This window comes from Zootoca vivipara, chromosome 8, assembly GCF_963506605.1.
Source record: "Zootoca vivipara chromosome 8, rZooViv1.1, whole genome shotgun sequence".
NCBI lineage: Eukaryota > Metazoa > Chordata > Lepidosauria > Squamata > Lacertidae > Zootoca > Zootoca vivipara.
In genome coordinates this window covers 57,005,648-57,028,113 of record NC_083283.1, presented here as the reverse complement: position 1 = coordinate 57,028,113, position 22,466 = coordinate 57,005,648, and the positions used below count along the sequence as shown (strand labels likewise).

Below are 22,466 nucleotides of genomic sequence, written 5' to 3'. Positions count from 1 at the left end.
TTTTTGAAAAGAGGGGAAATTATTATTTTTTAAAAAGAGTGTGCGCAGCAGTATTTAAAGAGCCTCCACCCCTATTACATCATTAGAACCAGAACATAAACCTATGAAACTAGAAAAGCGCGAAAAATATCAATGTTTGGTCCAGAATCTAGGTACTACACCCTCACTAAAGGAGATTGTATGAATGATTCACTAAATGATGACGTGTGTACCTGAGCTTATGGCCTCAAATTCTCTTTATCTTATATGTTGCTTTATTACAAAAATGATGACTAGACTACTGATCCTAAACTGAATAGTTGCCCAACCACCCGTTCCAGAACCCACTGCTCTCAACTGCCTCTCAACTGCCTGACATTCAAACTCCCCTTCAAACCCTCATCCAATCATCACTCACCACCAGAATCCCACACTCTCTTTTCCCCTCCAGTGGCTTCCAGCAAGAGCTTGCATCTTCCATAGGACTGGAGAGAGGCAGGCCAGAACAAGGGGGGTACGGCTTAGAGTTCAGGTAGGTGGAAATGCCAATTGAGTGCCCTATATTATAGGAAAGCTTCCTTCCCATGTCCCCCGCCTCATGCGCCAGACTGGTGCTAGCATGGCTGAGAGCCAGGCACCTGCTGATTCCTCCTTTTTCTTTTCAGGGAGGGAGCCTTTCCCCAACATATACTTTGTTCTGGTCAAATCCCTGGAGAGATGTGACGACCCTCAGGTACTGGGGCAGAGGGAAGGAAGGGGTCCTTGTGAAACACGTTTGGAGAGTCTGTGGCTTCCAGCAAGTGCTTTTTGGAAGCATTGCTCCCTCCAACAGGGGAGGCTGAGTCATGGCTAGAGTTGCCTTTGATAGGGCTCTCCATGCAATTGTCTAGTCCTTTTAGAAAGCCATCCCATCCAATATGTTATTGTGGTGCATCTGATTCTCTTCTTACGCTTCCTTGCTCCTGCAAGGAGATGACTATTGTGAGATCCTTTGGTTAACATCTATCTGGGCTGGAAAATATTAAAGAATCAGAGGAGTGGTGAGCTTCCCTTGAACCACAACTGATCAAAGGCAAGGCAGATCTGTTAGCATCTTGATAAAGATGCTCAAACAACAAAGGATGGTGGTATACCCCGCAAGCGTCTCAGAAAAAGCCCCCAAGCTGATGGAGAAGAGAGCCCTTCCAAGTTGCCAAAGAAATCAATGTCACAACCGTTTTTTCCTCGCACCTCTTCCCCATGATCCCTCATGGGACCTTCTCAGACATATGCTGTGTCTGAACCAGCAGATCCCACCAAATCAAGTAATCGAGGACCTAGTCAGAAAAGGGGTGTGTGCAGTCATACCAGATATAAGCAAAATAACTAAACAGGTACCAGAAGTCACCCCAGAACTGGTGCTACTGAACACCTTCCAAGATAACAATGCCCACTCACACTATAAAGAGCTCACAACCCACCAACAACATACAATTCCAAGGAAACACCAACAACATACAATTCATTACCAAGGAAACATAACAAGTGAATAGAAAGAGAACTTCCCCAAGTGATGCTGACAGAAAAACCCCAAGCATACACTAAATAAGAGCTTAAGCTTTGCCACCCCAGTCCCTCTCTCCCATCCCCCCCCCTTACAGTCCCTACTGTGGCTGTACAGACAGAAACGGGAGAGAGAAATACCAATTGCCGGAAACCGCAGGAAGGAAGAGTACTCTTGTGCTCAGGTCCTGCTACTAGTTTCCCAAAGGCATCCAGCTGGCCACTTTGAGAATAGGATGCTGGAGACTAGATGAGATGAGGCACTGGCTTGATCCAGCAGGCTCTTGCGTTCTTAATTTCAATCCGTCATATGCAGGTAGGGCTGGAACAGACTTTAATGTGAAACCCTGGAGAGCCACTGCCAAGTGAGTGTAGACAATGCTGAGATAAATTGGCCAATGATCTGAGTCCATATGAGGAAGTTTCCATGTAAATGCAGTAGCTCCCCAATCTACAGTCATGGAATTTCAAAATTTGTGGGATGAATATTTATTTGAGGAAGGCAGGTGTAAGGGCAAGGAAGAAGTGCTAGATTCCCCCTCTTTCCCCCCCCCCGCAAGGGAGGAGTGATTACTTGCTTCTTTGTCCCAGCAGCCCAAGATAGAAGCTCAAAGCTACAAAGTGCTTAATATAATTAAGTCAAAATTTTTGTGGGGGGGCAGGCTTTTGCTGGGGGCGTCGGAACCTAAGAATTTTATTGTTTATTAAGGGGGCAGCTGCCCCCCCCCGCCTTGGCTACACCCATGTCGGCGTTTCTCGTCCCAAAATATTTTTTATTTTTTAAAAGACAGTGGCTAAAGAAACGTTTGTAACTTCACCATTAAACCAGGTTTTTCTCTCTCGTTGGGCGGGCGGTTGACATCTCAGCACAGAATGTTACTATTTCGTGGACATTTGGATCGGCCCTACTCTGCTGATAGACCACCGTGGCTCCGGCTGCAATTGTATACCTATTTACCTGTTAGCAAGTGCTATGAAACTCCATGGGGCTCCTTTCCTAAGTTTGCTTGGCGCCTTCCTCTACCTTGGAGGTGCTGAACAAAACAAGGGAAGATAGAGGCAGCACCTCGCTTTTAAAAGGAATCTGCGATCCTAAGTTCACAGGGCGGGGGAGAACAAGGGAAAACGAAAGCGGAAGCACCTCCCTTGACCCTCTCCAGCCTAGAACTGAGGGAGGGAGGGAGGCCGCTCTCGGGGGCCAGGCCTGAGGCGGGGCCTCTAGTCCCAGGAGACCCAATCACGGGCTCCGTTCAAGAGAACGCCACGCCTCCGCCACGCCCCTCATGAGATTTAACAAACTGGAGCCTTCCCTTTGCCGTGTCCCCGCTGGGCTTCCGTAGATGAGGAAAGGCACCTTCCCTCCTCCCGCTACCCCTCCGACAGTTGACGGGCCGACTGTTGAAAAGCGCTTCGTCAGGTGACAGGCGGTTGGCTTCCAGATGCGCGCGGGCGGAGAGTAGTAGCGCGAGGGAGGGGGCCAAATGGATGAGGCGGCAGTTGAGGAACCGCCGCCGCCTCCGCAGCTGAGCGGCGACAGCGGCAATGTCTCTCAGAGCCACAGCAGCGCCTCCGGCATCGGGGAGGAGGAGGAAGAAGACGCGGCCGAAGGAGATGCCTGCGGAGCGGAGCTGCTGCTGGCCGCGGCCGCGGCGGACTACGCCGGGTACCTCCTGCCATCGCCGCTGGGAGGAGTCGCCCCAACCGGGCAGGTGAGCGCAATAACCCGCCCGCGTCTCCTGGGGGGGGGGGCGCCGCTTAACCCCAGCCTCTGAGTGGGGGGGGGGAATTTTGTCGCGCCGCGGTGCTTACCTAGAAGCAAAGCTCCCCCCTTAGTTCAGTGGGGTGGGGCTCCCAGGTAGGGGGACGTAGTGGGCTCACCCCTTTAGGCTGGACTCCGCCACCCCATGGGCGTAGCGAGCCCCCCCCCAAAAAAAATTTTAATTAAATAAATAAAGCTTAACTAAAAGTAGAAATTGTAGATTTTGACAAGATTTTTCTGAGCACTTTGGGTCAAAAGAAAGCAATTTGAAACAACCGTTGAGACATTTAGTTCAGAATCTGCTAGACACAGGATGACAGTTGGGTGTCCCCCCCCCATAAATTATGACTATGCCCATCCCCCCACCCTCAGTTTTATGCAACTCAGCAGCTGTAGGACTTTATGGTCTTACTGGCCTTGGACTTTGTGAGGAGTTTCCTTCTTGGAGGTTAATGGGTATTGCTTCCATTGTTCAACAAAATCCTGTGCCCGTTTACTCAGAAGCAAGCCCCATTTTGCCCAGAGTTTCTTCCAGTCCATGTATTATCATTATTTCTTAATTTCTAATATTGCCCTCATCCGAGGACAGTGTTAAAACAAGAAAAAAGAGACACAACATAGTAGCAAACAAAAATACCCCCATCACACACACAAATGAAAAAGGTTATCGTTTGTTTAATTAGCCAAAGGCCTGGGAGAAGAGGAGTGTTTCTGGTGCCAAGAGGGCACCAGGCGAGCCTCCCTAGGGAGAGCATTCCACATAAGAATGCCCTGTGACATTTGTAATTTTTTTTTTCTTTTGCAGATTGAAACCTTAGACAAGAGTCTGGAAGATTTGCTGACCAGGGTAGATGAGTTTGTGGGGATGCTAGACATGGTAAGTCTTAAGAACACAATAGATACAACAGTTGAGGGTCATCCACTGAAATCAAACTACCTTTAGGCATGCTTTCACACCAACATGAAATTAATAATCTGAATCTAGCTTGTTTTAACATGTAGCATTCTAGTTTTTGTGGCATCCCAACAATTACCCACAGGCATGTGCAGATTTGCTCAGATCAAACAAAAAATGAAATAGCCTTCGTTCTGAGCCAAATACAATTTTGTTTAGATTATGGGTGTTCTTTATATGAGCACTTAAGACGCAAATTCCTTACTTGTAGTGGCCTGTGGGTTTAAATAACATTTTATTCATTCATGTAGATAATGTTTGAGATCGCAAGTAATCTTAATGCTGTTGTTTAGAATTTTTGTCTGATATTTTTCTAGATTCGAAGTGATTCCTCTCAAGTAGTAAGTGAAAGTGTGCCTCATATTCATGCAAAGGCAATGGAAATGAAGCAACTGTATAGAAAGATTGACAAACTGGAGGTATGTGTTTCTAATGTCAGTATCACAGCCCTTTTTTTTACAGGATTACTTGGAATTAATCTTTGGACTATTTTCTTTTTGATCCTGTAACATAAATATATTCACCCAATCCAAACGATTGAGCTCCAGAATTTGCGTAGAACTTCCCAGCTGGAAAGGAGGGAGAAGTTTCCATGTCCATTCCTTTTCTTGTGTGTAGATGATCTTGTAGATTGGGCACATTGCCCCTTGCTGTTCTTAAAACTTAGTTCAAACTGCCACTTTTTCTTAAAAAATCCTTGCTCTGCTCCTGTAAATTTCAAATAAAAGAGGAACGTGGCTTTGTAGTGTAAATCAGTGTATCCAGGCACTCTAGGGGAAGAGCTTGCTATGCTGTCTTGGCATATACAGTGGTACCTTGGATTTCAAACGCAATCAATTCCAGAAGACTGTTAGATTTCCGAAACATTCGGAAATGGAAAACTCAATATGGAAGCCTCAAAACGGAAAACTCAATATGGAAAACTCAATACAGAAGTCACGTGGCATATTCAACCTCTGAGGTGCATTCAAAAGCTGAAGCATTTACTTCCAGGTTTAATGTACTGTATTTGAAAACTGAAATGTTCGTCAACGGAGACGTTCAAAAACCAAGGTACCCCAGTATAGTCATCTTACATTCTAAAAATTATGACTCACTCTTCAGAGATTTCAAAGGAGTTTAGAAGTTCAACATATAAGAAATCTTGGGATTCTTCATTTCTGTTGTTTCCCACCACCACAAAAAAAAACCCCTACTGTGCTTCCAATACTTTTTTGTAATTATGTAGTTAGATCTCTTGACATAGGTAAGAACACTGCCTCTCAATTATTTTAATTTAAAAAAACAACAATTTTCCACAATCTAATGCATAGTTAAATGTGCTTTAAAATGCATTGATTTTTATGTACTTTTAAGTCTGAGTTGGAATTTGGAATGAGGCTGTTGAATTTCATATATGCCAGTGTATTTCAGATGCCAGTATAGTTTCTGACATGCATACAGAAAACTTGGCTTTTTATATGACCAATAGAACTATTTGGGCAAAGAAATATCCCTTTAATATTCTCCTGTATTGCACCTATTCATTGCTATTGATCTGTTGTCTTTCAACCAGGCCTTTGTAAAAATGGTTGGAAAGAGTGTGTCAGGGATGGAAGAACAGATCACAAAGGCAGAATCAGACCTTGGAGCGTTTCCAAATACTTTCAAAAAATTTCTACACACAATCAATGTGCCATCTTTCCTTAACGTAAGTTTTCTTCCTCAACTATAGAAATGCTTGCTATAATAATGCACTTGATATCCAATATCATGAGCTTTTGTTATGTTCAGATCATCTTATTAGATTAGTTAAGGCTTTCTGAACGTTTGTAAGCCCAGGAGAGCAACTTTGGCAAATCTCCCCACTGTTGAGATTATGATTCATTAAATAGAGGTGTGGTTGGTTGATCCTGACAATCAACATATGGATGTGTGGATTTAGATACATAAAAGAGAAACATATAATGCAATCTAGATAACTTTCATGGAGTGTTATATCCCTCACAGACATTTGCTTACATTGTGCTGCTTCCCTTCAAGGATTGCCCCACCACCACATTTATCTGAGGTGGAAAATTGGTTTTGGGGGAAACAGGAATTAGAACATGCTATATGTGCCATGATTGCAAAATACTGTTTTATTAAACTTAACCCCTAAGTACTCAATTGTTAACAAAACGTATGCCCACAGTGGCCAACCTACCCAACCAACCAACAGAAAGATTCATACATGTTTCACCTTGCTATCTCAGATAAGTCCTCCGCAGGTGAATAGAAAAGTTACTTGCTTCCATGAGAAATGAATGACAAACTGTCAGCTCCATTCTTTGAGTTCTTTTGGATCTTGCCTGTTTTGTGCTTCAGGGCATGAGGACTCATACATCTTTTGTCTTACAAGTTCCTATGAATTACAAGTGGAGAGAGTACTGTTGCACTTGGGACCCGCTTGTGGGCTTCTAATCTAGTTTGACCACTGTGGGAACAGAATACTTCTAGTAGGGCTCCTCTTAAGCTACCACCAAAATTCTGGGGAATTCATAATTTATTTCTGTTTATTTTGTTGTGAGCAAGTATTTTAACATACAGGTTTTAATTCCAGAAATCATCTTCCTCAAGGCAGAATCAAACAGTTTATGAACCTCCTGATCTCTTCAAGACAGAAGACTACTTCCCTTCCCTTGGTGAAGCACAGTATATGTGATTTAGCTTGACAATGACATTATTGAAAAGAGAGTGTTATCTAAGTGAGTTCAGTGCTGGTCTTAGGTAGTTGCAATTCTTTGGAAATTATGTCCTGCTGCCTCCCATGTGTCCCAAGGCCTCTTCAAACATACTTCAGCTTAGTTTTGTATAGAATACTGTTTTTTCCAGTCTTCCAACAAGGTGAACTATACACTCATGTTTGGCAGCTAACCTTTGCAAGTAACCCATTTTGAAGGCAAGGAGATGGGGTTGGGCTGTGAGTCAAGCACACAGTCATGCCACATGACTTTTAAGACATAAGCAATCCTTCTTATTTTATGTGTAGGAAAGAGGATAAGAGTGTGCAGAATGGGCTTCCTTATGACCAGCTCCCTACCAAACACCTTTTTTACCTCTTCAGGCCAGAAAGTGTCAGGGAAGGCAAGTGGGGAAGTTAACACACGAGTTAATACCTTCCTTTCTTACACTAGCCCCTAAGGATGCCATAAACACACACACATACCTGCCTTTTTTACTTGTCAATATTGAAAGACTAGGTAGAAGCAGGTATACTCTGTGTTCCTTAGATCTACAGCCCCTTCTTTGGGCCTGAAATGACTTGTGTGGAGATGGAAGAGGCCAGGCAATAGAACTCATTTTTGTCTTCCTGTGCCCAGGAGTGGATTGGCATATGGGCAACCAGTTGCCATACTCTCTTAATATTTTCTTGGTTATTCTCATTTCAGAAATTGGAATAAAAAATGTATAAATACCCATCTGCAGTTAAGAGATTAAGTAGAGGGGAGAAAACAGGAAATGTATGCTTTTGCATCTCATATTTTTATTTGCTGCTGATAGTATTAACCCACATACCACAAGGATATTTTTTAAAAATTATTCTGTGGTACTTTTAAGTGCAATAAGGACCAAAACTATACATTCATGCCCTTTTAATGAATGTATCTGGATTCAGTTCAACGTATTGGGTGGAAATGCACTGTTTAAACAAGGAGAGGCAAAAGCTCCTTTGTTTTTTTAACTACTGCAAAGTAAAGTAAAACAGCTATAGGTGCTGCCTACTACAATAATTCTGGGGAACTGTTGCCAACAAAGCCCTTTTTGATGAATATTTTAAAATGTTTGTATATAAAATGCCAAAAGCAGTGGCCAAAGCTCTTATAACTTAAAATCTAATTAAAGTTTAAATAAGATTCCTTAGAGTATGACATTTTTATTTTTAAACTATAAATATGTAAGGTTGCACTCATAAGCCCACTTGCTTGGGATTATGGCCAATGAATTCATCAAGATCATACTCTCTAATATAGTTATGGCATGCCACCCCACCCCCCCACAGCAGCCTGTTAACTCTCAAAAATTGTGTGCACTGGTTCAAAAAGATTGCCAACCCCTCATCTAGATATTCAACTCTCACATTGTCACAGAAACTAGGAGGTATTTTTATTAAAACAGGATTATGGAATTTGGATTTTTCCTCTAGCAGTGAAACTATTTTCAATGCTGCCATATTGAGAAACCTAGCCAAAGGCTTTTGCAAGCACCAGTACTTTCTGCACCCTCTTGATAATGCTGTAAAAGGGATACTGGTGGGGAGATAGAATGTGGTTCTTTTCGGGATAGTAGTTCTTAGTTATGTATGATAATCCTGCCCAAACATGAGATGACTAACATAACTCTACAGAATCAAAGGGTGCACAGAATGTATTCAGCAGAATGCAGTGGCAAACAAAGCATTTTCTTAACTCTCAGTCTGAGTGGGCTGCTACACGATTAAATGGAACCATGTTTCATGTACCGTGTTTCTCCGAAAATAAGACACCCTCTTATATTTATTTTTGCTCCCAAAAAAACCACGCTGGCTTATTTTCAGGGGGGTGTCTTATTTTTTTTAATTGCATGTCCAGCCTAGCCTCTTCCTTGGCGCCCTCCAGAACTGCGCCTATCACTATGTCTTATTTTTGGGGTGTGCCTTATATTGCACAGCTGCTTAGAAATCCTGCTACGGCTTATTTTATGGGTATGTCTTATTTTAGGAGAAACAGGGTACTTACCTGTCAGGAAAGAGGATCCAACCTAAGTGTCTCACTGATATACACAGCCTGCATAGGCAGTGCCCCTTCACCAGTACATATCCAAACCCCCAACACACCTGTGGCCTGAAGTAGTGCTGCCAGGGAATTTTACAGCTCAAGCCTGCCTACAGGGTCAAAGACCAAGTATACAGGAAACAAAGAGTTCTCTAAGGGCTGTGTGCTTGAATGCTGCTCCATTACGTCACTTAAAAAACTTCTATACACACCTAAAATTGAAAACTTGGGTTTATTTGAAGTCAACAGATCAATTGCTCACATGTAACAGACCAGGCTCTCTCCTACTGTAAGGAGTAGCTCAGGCTTTATGTGCTCCTCTCACTCCTTCATAATCCTTGGCGTTTAGAAAAATAAAGAGGAGCTGTTCACGAAAGCACCACTAATGCACCTCTAGTCACTTCCATTCTTGGCAGATCATACATGCAGTATTCAGACATGTGCTGTAGTGAGAACCAAGCATAATAATTAGCACTGTCATATAATTTATCCTGCAACTTAAAATAAGCTCACATATTAACTTTGGCCAAGTTGAAATGCAGACCAGTTGGTCAGCACTGAACACAGATATTTGCACTTCAGTCAGTTTTGATTTATAGGTCGTCATTTCCCAAAGCCAAGTTGCTCTTCCCTTAACGTCTGCAGTGACTTTTGTTTTGTACTTACTGCCAGCATCTGGGTTTCAGGTAAAAACAGCTTGCTTTTGCCACTACTTTTACCTCCTAGTTTTCCACAAAACAGCAGAGGGAGGCACTATTCCACATTCTCTGGGCATTCTCACACGAATGGATGGATGTCAAAGTTAAAATAGTAGAAGTAGTAGTAATCACCACTTGGGTGGCCAGTTCACTCCTGAATCAATTTCTTTCACCAAGTTCTAGCATATACATAACCGTTAAGTATCAATGCTGAAACAAATGTAAATAATCTACCTGTGCCTACAGAACCCCCATTGCAGTATTTATTTTTTTGAACTGGCATTATTCACTGTCAGATGAGATTGTATTATAGAATAGAACCAAACCAAAAAGCCCTCTGAACAATTTTCTGACATTTATAGAAATTGAACAGCCTATAATACAACTGCTTAAATTGCACAAAGTTATTTACATGCAGTTTCACCTTAACAAAAATTCTCTTGCCATAAAAGACACGTTAGTAACTAGAAAACAATGTCAAGTCAGCACACCAAATATATCATTTTCTTTTCTTGATGCTAAAGTAATAAGGTGTCCTAGTCAAGTTCAACAGAATGTTAAATGTTAGTAGTTAAAACTAATATTCTGTAGAGATGTCAGAACATACATTGCTGAAAAGTAAGACAAGAGAAGCAATAAAACCTGCCCCTGTTCTCAGGCCTATTTGTTTTTAAAGAGTATTCTGCTTGTGCAATCTCTTGCCTAACTTTAGACATGGTTGTCATCTGGGTGACACAGGAAATAATTCAGCTACTGTAATGATAGCAAGTGCTTTCAATAAGCATTGATTCAAATGCAGTGAGAAAACTGAATAAACTCAGGGCCTGCACTAGGCTAGTATTGCTGAAGTCTTTGATCTCTTGCCCCAAGCAAAAGTGGCTTGGGATTATTTCCTAACATAGAGCAGAGCAGCTAGTGAAAAGCCTTCATAAAGTGTACATAGCCAAGTGCTGCTTGGAACAGTATGCTATGTCATCAGAGCTCCCAGCAAGCTATAGAGCCATATGAAAAGATCCCTAGGTTGTCATTATAGCTCAATATCAAATGGACAGCTCCTCTCTTATTTATTCCAAAATGCAAATCAAGGATTATTAAACCCAAGTGTTAACTTCAGGGGAGAAAAGTTGCCATTTTTTAAATGTAAGCCTTCATAATTTCTTACTGTAAAACAAATAGTTTAGAAACAGTGCTTGCAAAACCTTGGCTTACGTGTTTCATAACTAAAGGCAGCCGTTAGGTCCAATTAATCAAAGAGTTTCTGAAATTGTTATAGCTGTCACTGGTAAATTTATTATTTTGGAGAGCAATATGAAGATTAGGTTACAAGTTAACCGTATTAATTTTAAAGACAGGGGAGGTTTCTTTAAATTATGGCCCTCCTAATAGTTTTATTATTTTATCAAACATATACACTTTTAGAAACAATTTGTACTTTAAAAAAAAGCCAGGAAAATTGTTACACAATTGTATAAAAACCATAGGCAGAGAAAACTACCCCATGAACAGCAAAAAAGAACAAAACAAAAACCCAGAGCCTCAGGTATACTATACTGTACCCTACTGCCACAAAGAACACACAGCCCAAATGAAAGCGGCACTGCATACTAATCTTTTAATAATCACAAGAAACTAAATCAGTGAGACAATTCAAAGAATTATCGAGTTGGAAGGACGCTGAGGGTCCTTGAGTCCAACCCCCTGCAATGCAGGAATCTGAACTAAAGCATCCATGACAGATGCCTGAATATGCAATCTTGATTGCCTTATATGAGTTTTTTAAAAAAAAATTTTTACACATCTTCAGATTCACATTTTAAGCTCAAACTGTGCTTCACATTTTTAAGTTCAGACATATTGAATCCCAAAAGCACAGATGGCTTAAGATTTTTTATTGCCTTTAGGCAGGTGTGTCTCTTTCTCCCAAAGAATGATGCAATGTCAACTTTGTAAGCACACAGACTGGATGACAGTAACTCTAACTCCTTTTTAGTGGGATACGGCTTCTCATGAAAATAATCTGTAAGAAACAGTTTTTGAACTTCATTTGAGCTCTTTTGGAATGGCTTTGGATTTAATGCTAAAATGTGAAGATTCTCAACGGAGGGCTGGCCCTTAGTTTCAGACTTATGATCAGTCTTTTGTCTCTTGGAAGGCACAAAATTCATTTCCTTAGCTGGAACTTGGGCTGTGCCGCTGTCTATAATCAGGAATGGCTGGTCATCATTCATTTGATCCTCTGCAACAGAATAAAGGTGATCAGATAGTTTCCTCTTTGTTGAGAGAGAAGGATCATCATGATTTTCACCATTCACAACTGCCAGATCTTTCTTCTCATCGAGTTCAGGCTCCATCTTCACAGCTGGGGTGCTGTCTTTGGGAGCACTCCGGCAGCGAAGCAGATGCACAGCAATAGCAGTCAGAGTCATGTTGCCAGTATATACACCACAGCAGTGGATACATTTGAAAGCTGGAGTCTTTAAAATGGTGTGCACAGTTGGCATGATATGGTGCCTGTCCTTCAAATGGAACTCGTAGGCTTCTGGGCTAGTGAAAACACCGTAACAAAAAGGGCAAGTTGATACTTTCTTATTGCCATTATTCATATCAGCAGTCTCATGTTGCAGCTTCATGTACAGAGGAATAAGTGTCCTTGAATTTACCCCAGCGAGTACTGCTAGGTGTACTTCTTTTTCACAAAGTTCTTCTTTTACAGTTATGCTAAAGTCAAAGTGAGGAAACACCAGGTCACCTTCCGAATCACTCTCGAGTTGAAAACCTTTGTCATCATAATCTGCATGTAGTTTCTTCTTCCCCTTATGTACAGTTCTAGTATGATCCACAAGGCATTTTAGATCGTGGAAAGTACTGGTGCAAAACAGGCAAGCTAATCCATGTATGAAAATATGTTTTATAAGCTCTGCCTGAGAGAGAAAACATTTACAAGAAAAACACCTGACCGTCTTATCTTTTAGCCATCTCAGAAAAGGTGCACAGGCTGCAACTTTGTCTGTATCAAGCTTGCCCATCTTCCCTGAACTGCATTTGTGAGCCACTTGCATGTGCACCTGATAGACGTTTGATGGGAAAAGCTCACTGCAAACAGGGCAAGTCTTCCACTGCTTGGCCTGTTTAAGGGCTAGGCTCATTGCAGAGGCAGAGACAGAAGTCTTGGCGAGGGTATTCGTGGAAGAAGTTACTACTACAGAGGAAGGCACAGTAGCTGGAGCCTGAGACTGCTGAGTAACTGTACTAGACTGCATCAGCTGAACAGGCATCTGAGGAGGTGGTGGAGCTGTTGTCACCCCACCACCCGCTGGCACAGGCAAAGCTACTGAAACTGGGGCAAAGGTGTACGTAGGTATCCCATTAACTTGTCTGCCAGTTGGAATTAACTGTCGAAGGATAGGTCCCGCAGTCAGTAAAGTAGCATTCTGAGAAACTCCAGGTCTGACAGATGGGTTTACCGGAAGTACTCTTGGTGCAACAGGCTGATTGAATTGGAGAATCCCAGGTCCAACTGACTGGTTTACAGGAAGAACTCCAGGTGAAACAGGATGATTAAACTGGAGAACCCCTGGTGGGAGCGTCTGGGTGACTGGAAGAACCCCAGGACCACTGGGCTGATTCAAGCTACCAACAGGTCGGTTTACAGCAAGGACGCCAGGTGAAGAAGGCCTGTTTACCGGAACAGAGCTAGCTCCAATGGGTCTGTTCAGAGAACCAGCAGGCTGAGTAACAGATTGATTAGCAGGAAGCAGGGTAGGCCGGACAGGCCGAGAGAATGAAAGGACTCCTGGAGGAACAGTTCGACTTATGCTCCCAGGAGGCTGCTTCACAGGAAGTCGATGAGAAACAAAGACTGGATGAGGAACTGCAGACCGAAGAGTCACATTATTCGGACCTGCTTGGCCAGGCAGTAGTGTATTACATGACTGGGACTGGGCAACTGAAGTTGACGATGATGGATGTGTCAGGCTACTGGAGGCACTTGGTCCAACTGTGTTTGGGACTGCTTTTGTTGGCACCACATTCTGATTCTGATTCATTGATGGAAGTGAAAGTTGGATACACGTAGAAGGTGAACCCACTGAAGAAGTGGTAGGTATCAGTGATGGTGTGCCTCCAACTGTGGAAGGCTTGGGCGCAATACTGACAATATGCAGGGACTTTGCTTGTCCTGATTTTTTAGGCTGCACTGAAATTACAGGTCTCAATATATTCTCCAGGTCTTTGTGTACTTCAGATGTCAGGACATGGTATATTAAAGATTCCCGACTGTTTGCAAAAGCATTGCACTTTTTACAGTAGTGATCAATAAAATTCTCTTCACTTTCATCAGGCCTCTCCTCAAGGTATGTGCTTATTAGGCTTTGGAAGTGGGTTACCAACACATGTTTCTTCGTATTATAGTATAATGTGTCTGTAAACTGACATTTCTGGCATATGAAGTTTACTGCATCACTCCGGAATTGTCTCATGCCACCACTCACATTATAGTTTTGAATTTTTTTCTTAGAGTGAAATATACGAAGGTGTTTTCCCACTACTTTGGAATGAGAAGCAAATGGACATTCTGGGCAAGGAACAACCAATTCTTGATCAACTTCATCTTCATGGTAACGGTTCAAGTGGTTTTTGAAAGAAGAAATAAATTTTGATGAGAACTTGCAGAGGCTACAGCAGTACGGATTTGTTCTGTATCTCTGAAAAACAAGAAAAAGGGGCAGTTACTTCAACTGGCATCTACAAAAGGCGTATTTATGTTGACTGTCAAATAAAAATACCAAAGTTCTGAAAGCCAATACAGTACAGTGGTACCTCGGTTTGAGTATACAATTGGTTCCGGAAGTCTGTACTTAACCTGAAGTGTACTTAACCTGAAGCAAACTTTCCCATTGAAAGTAATGGAAAGTGGATTAATCCGTTCCAGACAGGTCTGCGGAGTACTTAAACTGAAAGTACTCAAACCAAAGCGTACTTAAACTGAGGTATGACTATATACTAATTTCAGTCAACATAAAAGTTTCTTCAGGTGATCAGAACTTTCCACATCCAAGAGAGTATTAACAAAAAGCCAATATATTATGCATTTATATGAACACAACTTTCTCATCACTAATATGCTTGCATAACAACACAAACTATGCAGAACAAGCAAAATGATGTTTTACGTTGCTGTGCTGGCACACTGCAGATTATTCCAGCAAGACAAACCAGAAGGAAAAGGGGAAAGGGTGCACACTGTCATGCAATAATCTAAAATCCTGTTTCTCTTCAAGTGGAAGGGAATGGCAATTCCCAGAGACATATATGAGTGAGTAAATAAAAAAACCTCAGATATCTGTCCAAGTCTATGGATCAGCAAATTAGTCTGACAATGTAAGGAGGGGACATGTGTCTTCCCCCACCCCATAGCCCCATTTAAAAATTGGGTGAAAATTTGGATTCTAGCCAACACAGAAAACAATGGGGGAAAGCTACTGCTTGGTGATCAGTCACCAGAAAACAATAATACAGTTTCTTTACTCTTTGAGATCATCATTTTCAAGACCATAATTTTCTTTTCATCTTCTAATCAGTCATTATAATGGTGTCCTAAAAAAAATATACACCAAGTTCCATGTGAACTTAAGAAAAGCATGCACACCTCTTGCTATATTGCAATCAGCTTCTAAGATTGATAGCCATCTCAGAAACAGTTTGCATTCCACAGTTGATCCCATGCTGTATCACAAAGGCTAAAAAAAACCCACTACGTATTTACAAACCAGTGGGCTCAAACAGCATTCTGAAAACTGTAATGAATAAACATACCCTTCTTCTGGTCACAGACTCCCAAAGAGACACATCACTCCACGAAGTGTTGCAGAAATATTTTTCTCCTGGGTCAAAACTTTTCAGAGTCTATGAAAAAAAGATTTCTATGAAAAAGATTTCTAAAAGAGCATGCAACTAAAAGAAAATCCTATTTTATACAATTCTAAATCAAGAATTTAATTATGTTGGATATAAACTGCAGGCTGTATCCAACGCTTCTGCTCCATTCACTCACAACACCTCCCTTGCACAACAGGACCTTCAAAACTCGAGCAAAAACTGCTCCAGAGAGTTGGGGGACCCTCTGAAGCAGATTTTAGGGGCAAGTGTGTAGGCTCAGGCCCGAGGCCTATGTCAGGAAGCCTTCTCAATGATCACAGACGCAGTCGTTGGAGAAATAGAAGTTCCAATCTCCAAACATCTCTCTCTTAAAAAAGAGTCAATATGCATGCTACAAGTAAATCCCCAAATTGAATCCTATAAAAAGACCTATGATCACTCACACAGTGACTAATTGAGGTTTTACTCATGGACAATTGTGCTGGATTTAGTTTTCCACTCTTTTTCAAGCAATATTTCCACATTTATAGACTCATGAGCTCACTTAAGAAGAATGACAATAGAGAACTATAAGGGTCTTACGTGAAGTAACTCCTGGCAGCTGTCAAGCCCAATATCCTTTAGAATACCTTTTACTTTCTTCCGAGCCTTCCTTATATTATCAAGATTTTGCACAGGAATTTGAAGCATGTTGAATTTTGCCTAGAAAACAAGGTGACACAATATATACACATCATTTTGTTAAATGTAATATTTCAAATTATGCTTATGCATTTAGAAAATTCAGATTAATCTGACTTTCAACAAATGAGTATATTTGTAGATTTTACACTTTCTGTGGCAGACAACAAATAATACATATGCAGCTATATTTATCACAGGAAGGTTGCAATTCCTATGCACACTTCCCTGGGAGTAAGTGCCACTGAACACAATATTACTTACTTCCAAGTAGCATGCATATGATCACAGTGTCAAGCATCATTCCATGAATTGCTGCCAAGATCTGAGGATTTTAAAAACACAGTACAGTGGTACCTCGGTTTGCGACCGCCTTGGGCAGTGACCGCTTCGGTTTCCATCCACCGCGGACCCGGAAGTGTTTACATCCAGGTTCCACAGCGCTTGGATGCGCAGAAGCACTCTATCAGCGCTTCGCGCATGCGCAGGAGTATGCTTCGGGGAGCGACCGCCTCCCCGGAACCAATTGTGGTCGCAAACCATGGTACCACTGTAGCACTACCTACAGGTAGGTAGCCGTGTTGGTCTGACATAGTCGGGGGGGGGGGAGATAAGTAGCACTACCTGTACATGAATGCTACTGCTCAAGTTCTTTATTACTGAAGAGGTGCCATTCTGCTGTTCAAACATTAGCAAAACAACCCAAATAAAAAATTGCAAGTGGAGACCACCACAAAACTTCAGTATTATCCTTCCAGCATCTATTTGTCTGAAAAAGTTGCTCAAAGTACTAAATTACTGAAATGGAAGTAGTAATCTGTATTAAGAGTTTAGAAGCCAAACTCAAGATGTGAATTTCAGATACACACCTCTTTAGTTCGATTGCCATACACTGCCAAGTGATACGTCACAATACTAACTGACAAAAATAGCTACATTTTTCAAGACATATGATGTGCACGCTATGCAACACCACCACCAAACAATCCATGGGGTAAGCACAGTTACAGCCAGAAAGCCATACTACCTCACTACCCACTGTGTTCCCCAATGGGCATATACAATCTTCTGAGCCAATTGCTACTTGCAAGAGCAAAAATATACCAGGTCCTCAGTGGGGACCCCCCCCAAACACCCCCAGCTTTGAAAACAGACTATGGTAAGTATCACATGCATTTCCAAGTTTCCACCTATTCAAGAGATATGTTAAGAGATGTTAAGAACATTCAAAATGTTGTGACAAGGTCATTCATTTGTTTATAGTACAGTGGAATCTTGGTTCTCAAACTTAATCCGTTCTTTTGTAGGTAAAGGTAAAGGTACCCCTGACCATTAGGTCCAGTCGTGACCGACTCTGGGGTTGTGGCGCTCATCTCGCGTTATTGGCCAAGGGAGCCGGCGTACAGCTTCCAGGTCATGTGGCCAGCATGACAAAGCCGCTTCTGGCGAACCAGAGCAACACACGGAAACGCCGTTTACCCTCCTGCTGTAGCGGTACCTATTTATCTACTTGCACTCTGAGGTGCTTTCAAACTGCTAGGTTGGCGGGAGCTGGGACTGAGCAACGGGAGCTCACCCCATCGCGGGGATTCGAACTGCCAAACTTCTGATCGGCAAGCCCTAGGCTCAGTTGTTTAACCCACAGCGCCACCCGCGTCCCTGCGCCACCCACGTCTTTTGTATGTAGTGACTTCTAAAAACTGATAAGGGTGTCATTTGAAAGCTTAGTATTAAGAGTGTCGCTTTATATGGATGTTTCAAGCACTTCTTTTTCCAAAGAACAGAGATTGTTCAAGGATGCATTTGTAGTAGCTGCATTAAATATTCCAACCAGAATGTCATCTAGTGTCTAACCATCTTCTCTAACTCAATGTGATGGGCATGGTAACTTACTTCCTGTATAATAAAGCCAGCATATGATTCTTCTCTCATAACTGCTTGCCTTTAACCTTGTAACTTCAAATTTATTGTACACAAATAAGATATAACCACCTTGTATTGAATTACTCATCATGGGTGACCAGGAATTCCATGCAGGCACATTCATGGAACTTCATCCAGGTGAGCGAGCAGGCTGGTGTGTGCCTCTTCCGTCAGCTCATCCGTCTTCTATGCTAGGAAACAAAGTACCTTCCTCCCAGGCTAGCATGGAAATGCAAGAGGGTCAGAGAAATGGTTCTGTCCATGCTCCATCAGCACACTCAGCCTCCACAATAGCTGTGGAGTGGAAGAAGCAAAGTCCCTTCCTTCCTGACCAGCACAGCAATGAAGCTAAAAATATGCACAGTCCAATGAGGAAGACATGAATTGCTCCAATCCTCCAAAAAAGCCATCGCCACATCTTATTTTTAAAAACTTACATCCTATGCTTCTATCGCAGTCACAATAGTGTGGCAGTGAATTTGGTAAGATGTAACATGTTGCCTTAATTATTTACTGTTTTACCCTCAGCCTAGTAACTAATCAATTTCATCAGGTAACTCCAAGTTCAATTTTCCTCACCATTTCTAATTTTATAAGCTATCAATGTTCAGGTTTTTCATATTTTTGTTCAGAGCTAGCCACAAGCTATTCATTATTCAGCTAACACATTTTTTTGCAAAAGCCATAATCAGAGGATAAAATGCACATACAAACAGAAGGCTGCAATGCCAAATAGCCAGTGTGGTGGGATTCCAACAGGTGGAAGAAGCAGGCAAAGTTTCTGGTGCAACTGGATGCAACCAAAGCTTTCAAAACATATCCAGCACCATGCATGTATTTCTTCCCTTTCTATCCCCTGAGCATGCTGTGGCTACTTAGAACTGTTGTCTAAGAGAACAACACATTGCGTTGGTACACGAGTAATTGCCATGCATAAGCCAGTTAAGTGTGCTATGCACAGCTGCTTACTTAGCAATATCCGACTGGAGCTGACAAAGGTCAAAGCAAGGAACCTTCCCACAGTGCAGCCCACCACATACATGCCTGTTCTCCATCTTGAACCATGTGCCAGGCTCCTCTTGAACTCTGTTCCTTGGTTACATGCTTGGTGGCTGAGCTTTCATAGGTAAGGAGACAAAAGTGGCCTGGGAGCACTGAGATGGAAGGTAAGCTGTGCCTACTGGAATGAAGAACTTTCTCCTTTGTTTCTCTTGTCTGCTTTTATTTGGAAAGCATGTGAGATCAAGTCATTAGACAAAGATCTCACCTTCTTCTGACTCAGGGTCTTGCCTCTGATGTAGCCCCCTAAAATTGTGGACCCCTGAGCACATACAGGGAAAAGCCCACCATATATCTGCGTCTTCAGCTGCTTCAGAACCAGATCTCTCTAGAGCAGGCATCCCCAAAACTTTGGCCCTCCAGATGTTTTGGACTACAATTCCCATCTTCCCCGACGACTGGTCCTGTTAGCTAGGGATCATGGGAGTTGTAGGCCAAAACATCTGGAGGGCCGCAGTTTGAGAATTCTTGCTCTAGAGCTTGAATGCAAGACCTGGACTGGAGCTGCTCCTGACCCTAGTGAACTGGAAAACGTAATTCCTGGACTGGACTGGACTGCTCCACTTTATACGTGATACATAATTTGGTTTGGTCACCACTTTCTCATGTCAGAATAAGGTTTTGCTAACAACATAGTCAACATGAGACAGAAAATATCCCAGTGCTTTATTTTTCCATGAAAACTGTTCTGCTTCATAGACTCAATAGTAACAGTTACCCCTTAAAATATAATGTTAGGCAAGCAAAGTTTTAACCATTGTTTACATGACTAAACGACTAAACAACAACAACTATATACGTTCAAAGTTTTAAACCATTGTTTACTATATATGCAGAAAATAAACAACCATACTAAATGAGATCTCTTTAGGAAATCAGAAAAAATGCTATGGAAACTGAAAATATTCCAATACAAATACCACTATGTTAATTAGCCACCGTAATTTGCATTGGAATAAATTCCATTCCAAAACTTTCCAGAAAAGCTACCGTACATCACTGAATATTAAGGGCCAAAGAACTGACAGAGCTAAATGACATAAGTTAGTGCACATGAGAGAACTTCACTTCACTCAAAGCCTTCCCTTGGCTACAATTCCAATTGCTGAAACTATAATCTGTCATAGAACATGAATGGTGTTTTGCCTCTTAAGCAGCAAAATTCCAGGCATGACAGATCTCTCCTGCTCTTCCTTGTTTTAAGATCATGATCTAAAGAACAATTCTGTGCACAAATACATTTGAAAGCCTCTCCACAGTTTGAGCTTAAAATGTAAGGCAATCAAGATTGCATATTCAAGCCATCTGTCATGGATGCTTTAGTTGAAATTCCTGCATTGCAGGGGGTTCGACCATATGACCCTCAGTCTTTCCAACTCTTCAGTTCTATGATTAACCTGATGTCATTCAGCATATCTACTCTGGACTAAACACTCAGGCCAAGACAGCCATGACAACACTGCTGACTAGGAGAGGCAACAAACACACAACACACAACAAACACTGCTGACTAGGAAAGGCAACAAAAGTTTTCTTAAAAAAGACTACATTGATACACCTGCCAGAAATACCAAGTTTCCACATAGAATTTATGAGCTCCTGAAGAGTTTACTACATCAGCTGGAAGAGAAGGGCAGAGGCTGGAGAAATAACTTTGAGTGGATGAGTGTCCCTTTCCCATCATCGGCATCCCCTGGGAAACCTACTGCACCTGGATCCAGGTGCAGAAAGTGCAGCTAACTGCTTAATGAGACACAGCTCTGGGCAGCCTGAGGAAACTCCATCCACCTTGGTGCCTGCCCATAAATGCATGCCCTGCCCAAGAGACAGTAAAGCAGCTGCAGGAGAAAAGGCAGAGGCTGGAGAAGGAACTGAATGGAGGGGTGGCTTATTTGTATCAGCAATGCATTAATGCAATTATTTGTTAACTGTATTTATTGTTCATTGCTGTTTCAGTTTATAGCACTTCACTTGAGATATTTTTTTAATATATTAAGCTGCATATAAATGGAGTAAAGAAAAAAATAATAATAATGCGGACTTCCGGTCTGTCACGCTGGCGGAGAGGTGCAGAAACCTCGAGCTCCGAGGTTTCTGGCTCCATGGAGGGGGGGGGAATCCCGTGAGGGCCACGCGGATCCCCATAAGAACCGTGGGTAGAGCGTCCCGGGGGGCGAAGCAGCCTTGCAGAGCCCCAAGGCGACTCCTCTGCTGCCCGGTAAGCTCGTTAGAGCCCCGAGAGTCAGCGAAGTGGCAGTCACGGGAGCCATTTTGGGCGCCATCGTTACCTCCTCGCAGCGAAGCTCCAACCTCCAGGCTGCAAGCGGCGGATTCTTCCCGTCAAAAGATCTGATCTGGACTAAGTAAGTCAAAATCTGTGATTTGGTCTGAGAAATTTGGTGCTGGGAGGAGGCTTAAAAGGGAAGTCAGCCCCCCCCCCAATTGAGTAATGGACAATGCAGTAAAGCCATGGAAAGCTCAGAAATTTTGCTTTAAAAGGAAACTTTTTCCTGATGCAGAGTAAGGAAAAAGGAAAAAGTGCTTAAAAACTCTGTAAAAGACTGCGGTTTGTTAAGGGGAAACCCCCCTGTGAACCCCCGGGTCAAAGGAAGGACCGGCTAGCCGTCTTTATGACGTCACAATGGAAAAGAATGTGGCTGCTTGTATGAGACTGAGAGCTGCAGACAAGCAAAAGAGGAAGTTTTAAAAAATAGACTTTAAGGCTACTCGGTGCTGAATTTGAGACTGAATAATAAGAAAAAAGAAAAGAAATAGAGGTTGGATCCAGTTCAGATGGGACTTTATTCTTTTTATACTTGGGAAATATAAAATAAGGACAATAACAACAACACCTCCTGCTCTGCAACAAATATGGAGATGGAAAGCATCAACAGGAAGGAAGAGAAGGTACTGGGCTGTGAGAACAATAGTACACAGTGGGACTTGATTTTAACAACAATTTTGGAAATGACAGAGGAGATTCGTAATCGTAATCGCAAAGGTGTTCTAACAAGTATGGATGGAAAGACTGATGAATTAACAGAAAAGAATCTTCACCTAGATGATCCACATGAATTTAGAGAGGAAGAAGAGGGAGAAGACGAAGAAGGACCAAGGGATGGACTAGAAGACACATGCTGTGATTTGACTATGGGAAAAACTCCGGAAATGACAGAGGACAACTGCAATCCTGAAGGAGGAGAGAAGTCTGCTGACTCAAA

The 22,466-nt window shown here is 42.3% G+C and overlaps 2 protein-coding genes across 3 annotated transcripts; one reads left to right on the top strand and one right to left on the bottom strand.

Moving 5' to 3' along the window:
• Positions 1 to 2,840: 2,840 nt before the first annotated feature.
• On the top strand, positions 2,841 to 14,348 carry BLOC1S4 (biogenesis of lysosomal organelles complex 1 subunit 4). Of its 2 annotated transcripts, XM_035124922.2 has the most exons (6): positions 2,841 to 3,230; positions 4,086 to 4,157; positions 4,553 to 4,654; positions 5,791 to 5,925; positions 6,817 to 6,961; positions 14,222 to 14,348. In XM_035124922.2, exons 1-5 carry the CDS (start codon positions 3,003 to 3,005, stop codon positions 6,916 to 6,918), a joined length of 639 nt encoding a protein of 212 aa, XP_034980813.2. In that variant the 5' UTR covers positions 2,841 to 3,002; the 3' UTR covers positions 6,919 to 6,961; positions 14,222 to 14,348. The 2 variants fall into 2 exon arrangements, with proteins under 2 accessions (XP_034980813.2, XP_034980812.2); XM_035124921.2 differs by lacking the exon at positions 14,222 to 14,348 and having other exon boundaries at positions 6,817 to 7,672.
• Positions 9,221 to 16,278, bottom strand: ADNP2 (ADNP homeobox 2). The gene is made up of 3 exons (XM_035124920.2): positions 16,165 to 16,278; positions 15,520 to 15,609; positions 9,221 to 14,408 (listed from the first exon to the last, which is right to left on the bottom strand). Exons 1-3 carry the CDS (start codon positions 16,270 to 16,272, stop codon positions 11,496 to 11,498), a joined length of 3,111 nt encoding a protein of 1,036 aa, XP_034980811.2. The 5' UTR covers positions 16,273 to 16,278; the 3' UTR covers positions 9,221 to 11,495.
• Positions 16,279 to 22,466: the final 6,188 nt, after the last annotated feature.